The sequence below is a fragment of the Lepus europaeus genome, chromosome 9 (assembly GCF_033115175.1).
Source record: "Lepus europaeus isolate LE1 chromosome 9, mLepTim1.pri, whole genome shotgun sequence".
NCBI lineage: Eukaryota > Metazoa > Chordata > Mammalia > Lagomorpha > Leporidae > Lepus > Lepus europaeus.
The window spans coordinates 115420608-115432068 of record NC_084835.1 but is presented as its reverse complement, the minus strand read 5'-3'; the positions used below and the strand labels follow the sequence as shown (position 1 = coordinate 115432068).

The 11461-nt window shown below is 45.1% G+C and overlaps 1 protein-coding gene across 1 annotated transcript; it reads right to left on the bottom strand.

The window, feature by feature from the left end:
- Positions 1-2135: 2135 nt before the first annotated feature.
- Positions 2136-10139, bottom strand: LOC133766389 (basic proline-rich protein-like). The gene is made up of 2 exons (XM_062200045.1): positions 8348-10139; positions 2136-2254 (listed from the first exon to the last, which is right to left on the bottom strand). The coding sequence occupies exons 1-2, from the start codon at positions 10137-10139 to the stop codon at positions 2136-2138; spliced, it is 1911 nt and encodes a 636-aa protein (XP_062056029.1).
- Positions 10140-11461: the final 1322 nt, after the last annotated feature.

Sequence of the window (11461 nt, the reverse complement as noted above, 5' to 3'; positions counted from 1 at the left end):
AGATGCCTTTATGTATTTTCAGTTCTGCTCATAAGCAACAAGCCCAGGACTGTCACGTGGTGGATGCTGAATGAATAAATGCATATTTTGCAGACAATATTCATATTATCTTGTAATTGTACCATGTCAGTATATACAAGATGATGTAGCCAAAAACATTTTAATGTATTACCTGTCACTAATCTAAAATTAAAGCCAATTTTTCCTACATTTTTATTTTTTCTGTGGTGTTTTGACTGGACTCTGCCAGTGATAGGTATTTGCATAAAATAGAAAAGAAATAGGAGAAGCAGCAGCCATGATTTGGAGCAGAGGATCTGAGTTGCTAGGGCGGGTAACTGAGGAAGGCACTGGAGGTTTGCTTCTGACCCACTTGTGACCTTCTGAGGTTCCAATTTCTATATCAAAACCCTTTTTTACTATGTGGGCTTTGGACACAGTGATGTTGCTGCTTGGGACACTTGTATCCCATATCTGAGTGCCTGGTTCTAATCTCTGTTCTATTGCTTCTGATCCAGCCCAGAGGATGGAACATCTTTCTCCATTTTGGTTTTTTTTATGTGTCTCTTACTTTCAAATAAAATGAAAAAAGTATATAAATTTAAAAAAATCTTTTTACTTGGAGTGGGGATGTAACATTGTGATTAAGAAGCTTGCATCCCACATAGGAATTTTCTGGCCCCAACTCCTGGACTCAATTTCCTGCCAGTGTAGACTCTGGGAGGTAGCAGGTGATGGCTCAAGTAATTGAGTTCCTTACACCAGTGTGGGGAACCTGGACTGATTTCCTCCTCCTGCCTTTGTCCTCTGCCCAGCCTTGGTCACTGGTACTTGGGAAGTGAACTAGTGGATGCAAGCTCTCTCTCTGTCTCCCAAATAGATAAATAAATAAATAATTTAAAATGCATTATTTAAAAAAAAAACATTTTTCCCGATAATCTCCAGAATGACTTGTTTTCCTCATTAAATGCTGAATGACACAATTAGTTTGGAGGTTCTCTAGTTCACTATAGGTACGTCAGTGTGTACTTGGATTGAAAAGCCCAGGAAGTTGGGTTAATAATTATTGTTATGAGGAAGGGCTGGCCCTTACCCCAACTCCCAGTCACGAGACTAGCTAAAAGCAGTACCACATGCTGGGGTGAACAGTCAAGATTGCTACACTTAAAAATACTAACACACAGAAATGGATCCGTTGTACCCACTAAAACAACAGTCTAGCGCCTACAAAAACAAGGCAGATCCTGGAGGTTGACAGTGAACTAACAACACTTCATCTCAATATGGAAATGCTATATGACTGTCATTTCTGCCATCATAAGACAGCCATTTGTTCAGTCCAAGCTGTTCTAGCAAAATAATATAAGCTAGGTGACTTAAAGAATTAAATATTCATTTCTCACAATAGTGGAGGCTAAGAAGTCCAAAGATCAGGAAGCCAAAAGATTGAGCATCTGGTAAAGATCCTCTTGCTGGTTGGCAAATGTTGTCTTCACACAGCAAAGCAGAGGGAGATGGTTATCTATCTATCTGTCTATCTATCTATCTATTAATCATCTATATATCTAGAAAAAGATATATACAGATAAATAAATATATAGATAGATATAATTCTATATGTATGTGTACGTATACTTATGAAGAGAGAGAGGAGAAGAGACAGAGAGAGGAACAAAAACAGAAAGAGAGCTTCTCCCTTCTCTTCCCATCACGAGGGCCCGTTCTAATGGCCTGACTAGCCCTAATTCCACCCAGAACACTGGGAGTTAGGTTTCACATATGAATTTTGGCATTGACTTGGGGGGAGGCAACTATTCAGTCCATGACAGTAATCAAAGAGGCTTGTGTATGCTAGAAAATATCACCTTGCCCACTATATCCATGACATCATGGTTAGAGGACCAGATGATCATGAAGAGACAAATGAAGCTCAGGAAATAGAATATTAACCCCATAAAGTTTCAGGGGTTTGCAACATGAGTGAAAGCAGTGTTGGTCATGGCAGAACATCTACTCTAAAATAAGCAATTAATTATTACATCTTGTCCCTTCCACCACTAAGAAGACACGTAGTGTTTTTTAGGTTTCTTTTGGTTGTGGGGTGCGGCTTATTTCTGTCTTCCGGCACTACTGAATTACTGGGCGACAAAGGAGTCCCAGAGCAAGAAAGCTCTCTGCTGTACTTCTGAGATGTGGAGAAATTGCCGGCTGCCTTCACAGTCCACGACATTAGAGCTGATAGCTATAGCAGTATCTGTCATGGAAAAAAATGGAAAAAAATGGTGTGTGAAATTTGGACAGTTTTCCCAAAGTTTTAGTGAGTTTGTGACTGTTTTAAAATTATATGAGTGAAGTTAGACATCTTATCATTTGATTATTGTTTACAGCCCTGGCCTATTTTCCTGCTGGTCTATGGTCTCTTTACTCTTTATTTGTTGAGCTCTTTAGTTAGTGGCACCACTAAGCCTGTGTCTATAATGTAAATTAGAAATATGTTATCTTGGCCAGCACCGCGGCTCAATAGGCTAATACTCTGCCTGCGGCACCGGCACACTGGGTTCTAGTCCTGGTTGGGGCGCCGGATTCTGTCCCAGTTGCCCCTCTTCCAGGCCAGCTCTCTGCTGTGTCCCAGGAGTGTAGTGGAGGATGGCCCAAGTGCTTGGGCCCTGAACCCGCATGGGAGACCAGGAGGAAGCACGTGGCTCCTGGCTTCAGATCAGTGCCGTGTACCGGCCGCAGTGGCCATTGGAGGGTGAACCAACGGTAAAGGAAGACCTTTCTCTCTCTCTCTCTCTCTCACTGTCCACTCTGCCTGTCAAAAAAAAAAAAAAAAAAAAAAAAGAAAGAAAGAAATGTGTTATCTCAAAAAACATCAGTGTCAGAGGCATGAGCTATGCTCTGCTGCATTAGTCACTTATAAAAACCTGGGGAAATGAAGGGAAAAATAAGACACGGTTGTCCAATCAAACTAATGCACAGTGGAATTTAATCATTGGATAGACATTCGTCATATCAATAAAGATATGCAGTGCATCAAGGTATTCACACACTACCAGTTCATGACGTGTTCGTGGATTATCATGCTCATTTCACAAACAAATGCTCTGAGTTTCACTGAGGAACAGTGATTGACGTCCTGGAAATCATAAGACCTCTAAGTTTTCTTAAGTATGCATTTGTAGGTTAAGTGTGTTTGCATGAAATTCATGTTTTTGGTAGAGCACAGATAGACTTTCCATGTATGTATCAATAGGAAGGAATGGGATAAAGAAAATTTAAAATTTAATCTCCTTGTAAAAACAAGTCTTTTTTAGGTGCCACCCCCTCTTTTGGTTTTTGGCTGAAGAGGAAATGAGATACACACAAAGCATTAAATACAAAGTTGGTAATGATTTAATTAATTGAAGAAAAATTGAGTCCTGACTGATTTTAAATGGTAGTAATAAGGCAATTATAGTGCATTGGTATTTGTTTGCACTTGATTGCCAAAAGCAGAAAGCTAAAGTAAGAAAGAACAAATTCAGTAGCATTGGATGAGATTAAAGGAAATTATGAACAATTGCTACAAAATTGACTAAAATGGGTTTTTTTCATACACAATTATCTTAAATGAGAACACAAGTAATGAAACAATGAAAGTGACACCGATACTTGCAGGCAGCATTTTTATAGTTTTAAAAGTAGCACAAATAAACACAAAAGAATCTTTGGGTCCTGCTGTTTCATAAGACGATTCCCTTATGTGTCCAGTTCTTTAACAGCCGTAATAGTTGCAGGGAGAATCTACACTTTCTGTGACTCTGAGGGACTGTGCCATTCCTGAGACTGTGGCTTTTACATCACCCACATGAGAGTGAGAATTATTTTGGATGAAGGGAGAAGGAAAACTTCAATCTTCTCTGTACAGATGAAACAGAGAAAATCACCTTAATATCTGTTTTCTTTACATGAATGAAGCTGTGTATCACGGAGGGAGGAGATGACATTGCCAAAGTGAATGCATTTGGTAAAGGAATCTTCTCTTACACTTAGATTCGTAGTCCCCCAGTAGTTTGGGCTTCAGCAGGTATTGCACAACCCTTGCAATGCCTGAACTTTAATGTATTCTGTTCACTCTGAACCTTACACTTTTTGCTAAAGAATTTAGTAATTGTGAAATATTGAACAACAAAAAAAGACAACAAACTGTCAATTATTTTCTGCATAAAAATTGCTAATTGTGAGCAAGATCAAATTTTGAAGGCTTGAGAGGCGTAGTCCTATGCTATATAAAACTAGCAACTGAATATTGCTATGTTTCTCTTTTTGATAAATGTGGCTAAACTCTTACCACACATGGGTGAGCTTTTAATTTATAAATCATTACACTGGAAGAAAAACTACAAAAAAATACTGACTACATACTAAGAACCATTATGGTTTACAAGATGTCAGATGCTTTTAAAATTTGCAATGAAAAAAATTTTAGTCCAATCAAGGAAACACAAAATAACAAATTGTGATTTTTTGTTTAAGTTACATTAATCTAAAAACATGCTGGTGAGAAGAACATCTGTTCTAAGTCGCCGGATCACAAACATAATGCTCTGACCAAGCTTGGGGTTTTGCATTCCTCATTAGAATTTTACTATTTTTCAATTTTTATATTTATTCCTAAAGTATTATATTTTGTAGAAATTTTACACATTATTTGAATAGTATTTATCAAGTTATTTTTCCATTTGACATGCTGGAGTAGGGAAATACTATTTAGTTTTAAATGCAACATTATTTCTGTTAAGTTCACTAAAATTTCTGGTACTCCTAATGGTCAGTCAGGTAATTCTCTTGACATTTTTTATGTAACCAGTGAGATTATTTAACTAAAGGGGAAACTTTTAGTACCTTTTGGGGAAAGATCTCCAGGTCCATGTTAAATGGCTAGAGTGATTGAAGCAAATACTACTTTTTCCAAGTTTAGGGAATATTCCCTAGTGCTAAGTTTTGGAGTTTCAATAAAAGATGAGCAATATAATATAACATTTGCATCTACTTTGACAGCCTTTTCTCTCCTTTAGTTTATTAATGTGATAATTACATTTTAAGATTTTTCCCATATTGAACTGTTTTTTGATTCCTTTGAGAACTCCTTCTTGGTCATTATGAGTTACATGTTTTTCATGCATTGGTGGTTCAATTCATAATGTAAAATAACATTATCAGAAGCTTGAGATACTTTAATTCCATCTTTATCAAATTGTACTTGGATCATGGGTTTCAAGTGAGAAAGACTAAAACAAAGCTACTACCACAAGTATCCTTATGTATGGTAAGTCCTTGGTTAGATTTCAGTTTGTAATTGAAAATGGAAAAGAAAATATTATACCATAGCTATAAAAATATAAACCAAGTGTACAGTTATTCTTATTCTTGGTACTTCTAAATTGTGTTTTTATCTTTTTGTGTCTATAAGATTGGGATTGGGACTTTAATAGTTAATATGTATCATTCAATACTCTTGGTCTCGACTACTGAGGTTATAAAATAGGTATAGGATATATTTACTGAATATAATTTTAGATTGGCTTTTATAAATACTTTCATCAGCCAGCACCATGGCTCACTTGGTTAATCCTTTGCCTATGGTGCCTGCATCCAATATGGGCACTGGTTCTAGTCCCGATTGCTCCTCTTCCAGTCCAGCTCTCTTCTGTGGCCTGGGAAGGCAGTGGAGGATGGCCCAATTACTTGGGCTCCTGAACCCGCTTGGGAGACCAGGAGGGAGCACCTGGCTCCTGGCTTCGGATCGGCGCAGTGTGCTGGCCGTAGCAGCCATTTTGGGAGTGAACCAACGGAAGGAAGACCTTTCTCTTTGTCTCTCTCTCACTGTCTAACTCTGCCTGTCTAATAAAAAATAAATAAATAAATAAACAAATACTTTCATCAATAAGTTAAATTAATTTAGTGAATAACTGCAGTTATTATTTTAGTTAACTTAATTAGTACATTACAGTTGAAAAGTTTCCAATACACTAGGAGAACCTATGAAAACCTTCCAACTGACAAAACTATATTAGCCAGTAAATAAATGTGGTTGTAACATTTATTTATCAAACACAATTCATATTTCCTAGTTATATACAATTTTCATTGATTACTTTTATTTGTAAATATTAGCTAGATATATCTATAATTTCTCTTTTTATAGCACTTATAGCTATGGTTGCAGTTAAAGTTACACTTCACAAAAGCAGACACAGAGTTCTCCCTGTTAACTGGAGACTCAGCTTGAGCTAGAACAGACATTTTGCATTTTCAGATTTTTATGAATTTCACCCACTTTTAAATTTTTTATATAATTGGCAGAATGTAACAATGCTTTATTTTTTCAGCTTTACATGTAGTTATCTGACTTTTTCTATGTTCAGTTTACATTTATTTATTTGTATCTTCTGTGTCTGTCTCTGTCTCTGCCCCTAACTTTCTCTCTGTGTTGGATTTTTCCTATCAAGTGTAGATGCAGTATCATTAATATTGTGGAGCAAGTTCTTCGGGTTTACCTAATTTTCTTTGGCAACTATATTGCTTCAAATTTTCAGCCTATATATTTCCCATTTTTCTTCTTTCTATGTAAAAAAGTTTAAAGATGTAAATACTCTGTTACTAGTGTCATACACTACTAAAATGTCATTTTTAATCATTCATAATTCTATGTTGCAATTTTTCTTATGGTTTCACCTTTATAAGGGTTAACTAGTATTATATTTTCATTTACTTATATTTTATTTTTAAGTCATCCTTTTGTTTTTAATATCACATTTTTTGCCTTGTAGTAGATATTCCACATTAAGTTTATTCTTTGGGATTTATTGTGATTTATTTTATTGGCCTAAAATATAGACAACTTCTATGAATAAACCATGTGTACTGAGAAAAAAGTAATCTCTGTTCTTTGGAATACATTTACATGTATTATGTAAAATTATTAACATTTATGATAGTTAAATATGTTCTGTTATTCACTTATATAAAGTTATTGTTCAAATTCTACCTGTGGTATTTTACTTTAAGTGATTCTTGACAAATGTTAAGGCATCTTTCTTTAGCAATCTGAGAACAATTAATGTGCTTTTTTAAGTTCTTATTTTGCTTTCCCATTAATTTTGGTTCATCTTTCCTCCATATTTGAATATTCCATTTGTTTGGACTTCCTTCAATGGTTTCTTAGAAACCCAGTTGTTCCCTTGAAGTACTTAGAGCCATAGCCACCAAGATGGATGAGGGAGAGGGGAGGGAGCCGGCTCCAGGGATCCTTTCCCTGGATGGTGATGGATGAGGGAGGGGGAGGGAGCTGGCTCCAGGGTTCCTCGCCCTGGGTGGTGATGGATGAGGGAGGGGGAAGGAGCCGGCTCCAGGGTTCCTCGCCCTGGGTGGTGATGGATGAGGGAGAGGGGAGGGAGCCGGCTCCAGGGTTCCTGGCCCTGGGTGGTGATGGATGAGGGAGGGTGGAGGGAGCCGGCTCCAGGGTTCCTGGCCCTGGGTGGTGGTGGATGAGGGAGGGAGAGGGAGCCGGCTCCAGGGTTCCTGGGTGGTGGTGGATGAGGGAGGGGGGAGGGAGCTGACTCCAGGGTTCCTCTCCCTGGGTGGTGATGGATGAGGGAGGGAGGAGGGAGCCGGCTCCAGGGATCCTCGCCATGGGTGGTGATGGATGAGGGAGAGGGGAGGGAGCCGACTCCAGGGATCCTTTCCCTGGGTGGTGGTGGATGAGGGAGGCGGGAGGGAGCCGGCTCCAGGGATCCTGGGTGGTGATGGATGAGGGAGAGGGGAGGGAGCCGGCTCCAGGGTTCCTGGCCCTGGTGGTGATGGATGAGGGAGGGGGGAGGGAGAAGACTCCAGGGTTCCTCGTCCTGGGTGGTGATGGATGAGGGAGGGGGAGGGAGCCGGCTCCAGGGTTCCTCGCCCTGGGTGGCAGTGGATGAGGGAGAGGGGAGGGAGCCGGCTCCAGGGTTCCTGGCCCTGGTGGTGATGGATGAGGGAGGGAGAGGGAGCCGGCTCCAGGGTTCCTGGGTGGTGATGGATGAGGGAGAGGGGAGGGAGCTGGCTCCAGGGATCCTTTCCCTGGATGGTGATGGATGAAGGAGGGGGAGGGAGCTGGCTCCAGGGTTCCTCGCCCTGGGTGGTGATGGATGAGGGAGGGGGAAAGAGCCGGCTCCAGGGTTCCTCGCCCTGGGTGGTGATGGATGAGGGAGAGGGGAGGGAGCCGGCTCCAGGGTTCCTGGCCCTGGGTGGTGGTGGATGAGGGAGGGAGAGGGAGCCAGCTCCAGGGTTCCTGGGTGGTGATGGATGAGGGAGGGGGGAGGGAGCTGACTCCAGGGTTCCTCGCCCTGGGTGGTGATGGATGAGGGAGGGAGGAGGGAGCCGGCTCCAGGGATCCTCGCCATGGGTGGTGATGGATGAGGGAGAGGGGAGGGAGCCGACTCCAGGGATCCTTTCCCTGGGTGGTGGTGGATGAGGGAGGCGGGAGGGAGCCGGCTCCAGAGATCCTGGGTGGCAGTGGATGAGGGAGAGGGGAGGGAGCCGGCTCCAGGGTTCCTGGCCCTGGTGGTGATGGATGAGGGAGGGGGAGGGAGCCGGCTCCAGGGTTCCTCACCCTGGATGGTGATGGATGAGGGAGGGAGGAGGGAGCCGGCTCCAGGGTTCCTCACTCTGGATGGTGATGGATGAGGGAGGAGGAGGGAGCCAGCTCCAGGGTTCCTCGCCCTGGGTGGCAGTGGATGAGGGAGAGGGGAGGGAGCCGACTCCAGGGATCCTTTCCCTGGGTGGTGATGGATGAGGGAGGGAGGAGGGAGCCGGCTCCAGGGTTCCTCGCCCTGGGTGGTGGTGGATGAGGGAGGAGGGAGCCGGCTCCAGGGTTCCTGGGTGGTGATGGATGAGGGAGGGAGGAGGGAGCCGGCTCCAGGGATCCTCGCCCTGGGTGGTGGTGGATGAGGGAGGAGGGAGCCGGCTCCAGGGTTCCTGGGTGGTGATGGATGAGGGAGGGGGGAGGGAGCTGACTCCAGGGTTCCTCTCCCTGGGTGGTGATGGATGAGGGAGGGAGGAGGGAGCAGGCTCCAGGGTTCCTCACCCTGGATGGTGATGGATGAGGGAGGGGGAGGGAGCCGGCTCCAGGGTTCCTCACCCTGGATGGTGATGGATGAGGGAGGGGGAGGGAGCCGGTTCCAGGGTTCCTCGCCCTGGGTGGCAGTGGATGAGGGAGAGGGGAGGGAGCCGACTCCAGGGATCCTTTCCCTGGGTGGTGATGGATGAGGGAGGGAGGAGGGAGCCGGCTCCAGGGTTCCTCGCCCTGGGTGGTGATGGATGAGGGAGGGGGAGGGAGCCGGCTCCAGGGATCCTGGCCCTGGGTGGTGGTGGATGAGGGAGGAGGGAGCCGGCTCCAGGGTTCCTGGGTGGTGATGGATGAGGGAGGGGGGAGGGAGCTGATTCCAGGGTTCCTCGCCCTGGGTGGTGATGGATGAGGGAGGGAGGAGGGAGCCGGCTCCAGGGATCCTCGCCATGGGTGGTGATGGATGAGGGAGGGTGGAGGGAGCCGACTCCAGGGTTCCTCGCCCTGGGTGGTGATGGATGAGGGAGGGGGAGGGAGCTGGCTCCAGGGTTCCTCGCCCTGGGTGGCAGTGGATGAGGGAGAGGGGAGGGAGCCGGCTCCAGGGATCCTGGCCCTGGGTGGTGATGGATGAGGGAGGGGGAGGGAGCCGGCTCCAGGGATCCTGGCCCTGGGTGGTGATGGATGAGGGAGGGAGGAGGGAGCCGGCTCCAGGGTTCCTCGCCCTTGGTGGTGATGGATGAGGGAGGGGGAGGGAGCCGGCTCCAGGGATCCTGGCCCTGGGTGATGGTGGATGAGGGAGGAGGGAGCCGGCTCCAGGGTTCCTTTCCCTGGATGGTGATGGATGAGGGAGGGGGGAGGGAACTGACTCCAGGGTTCCTCGCCCTGGGTGGTGATGGATGAGGGAGGGAGGAGGGAGCCGGCTCCAGGGATCCTCGCCATGGGTGGTGATGGATGAGGGAGAGGGGAGGGAGCCGGCTCCAGGGTTCCTCACCCTGGGTGGTGGTGGATGAGGGAGGCGGGAGGGAGCCGGCTCCAGGGATCCTGGGTGGTGATGCATGAGGGAGAGGGGAGGGAGCCGGCTCCAGGGTTCCTGGCCCTGGTGGTGATGGATGAGGGAGGGGGGAGGGAGCCGGCTCCAGGGTTCCTGGCCCTGGGTGGTGATGGATGTGGGAGGGTGGAGGGAGCCGGCTCCAGGGTTCCTCGCCCTGGGTGGTCCCTCTCTGGTCAGCTCTCTGTATGTTGCTTGCACCCATCCACCCCACGGGCCACACCAGCAGTGTTCTTTGCCTCCGCCAGGTGGCGCTGCGTGTCTGGAGCCTCCCTTCTCCCCAGCTCAGTTCCTCCTGGACTTAGGTGGTGAGGGGCAGCAGGCGGGAGGACCCTGGCTGGTGTGTCAGGCTGCGGAGGTCCGACTGGCACCTACATTTCTCTCCTGAGCCTGAGTGCTTTACCATCTGGATGATGAAGGCCATGACCTAAGCCAGGGGATAGTGAGGAGCAGAAGAGTGAACTTAGCCTCATGTGCAAGGCAAGGGTTCCTCTGTGGACCCTCTGCCTTCGGGTGCTATGTGTGTCCACCTCCCCGACTCCACATCCCGCTGTCTCCTGCCTGCTCAGTGCTTCTCTCAGCTTTCCAGACCTCGCAATGTCACTTGGAGGCTGCATTAAGAGAAAGGAACCGGCAGCCCACTCACAGGAAAGATGCATTTAGATTTGCACGTAAGAGAGACTGTTTCACAATGGTAAATTCATCCTCAGTAGAACCCACATTATTTCTTCGTAAGAATAAAAGTCACTGAATCCATGTTTGTTTTCTTACTGGTCATAGCCTCAGGTTAATACAAAGAACACCCTACTTAGGGCGTGCAGCAAAGGAAAGCTAGAGTTGCCTTTTAAATACTTTTAATTATGTTTTCTCCTTAAATGTGATAGAGGCAAGTTACAGCAATTTATGAATATGAAAAGACTAACAAAATAAAAGTAAGACTTGGATTCAGTATAGGAGGAGGGGGAACCGTAGTAACAGCTGAAGGAGGATGAAGTTTTCTAGGGTCCTCTGAGCATCCGCACACTTAGGAAACAGTAACAAACTAAATAAGGAGTCAAGCAAAATATGTGAAACACGAAAATAACCTATGGAGATGCCTTACTATTAAAAATAAATCAATCCCATGTATTTCAGGCATGTGTTTTATTTTTTAAGCTACTGCAAAATCTGATCTCAATTATGTTTTCGTTTTTGTAAATGTTTTAATGATATATAAAAATATAAAATAACATTGTTTAAAATTACATAAATCAAAATAGAAAAGTATAAAAAGTCAGGCATAAAACAAGTCTTTATAGGTGCTGGCAATAAATCTCATAAATTAAAAAGCT

Excerpts from the sequence above, each read along its gene's own strand:
- LOC133766389 (XM_062200045.1), bottom strand. The coding sequence starts at position 10,139 with ATGCATCACCACCCAGGATCCCTGGAGCCGGCTCCCTCCCGCCTCCCT. Across the intron at positions 2,255-8,347 it reads CCAGGGCGAGGAACCCTGGA|ATACTGCTATAGCTATCAGC; the intron begins GTCAGCTCCCTC and ends TTTCCATGACAG.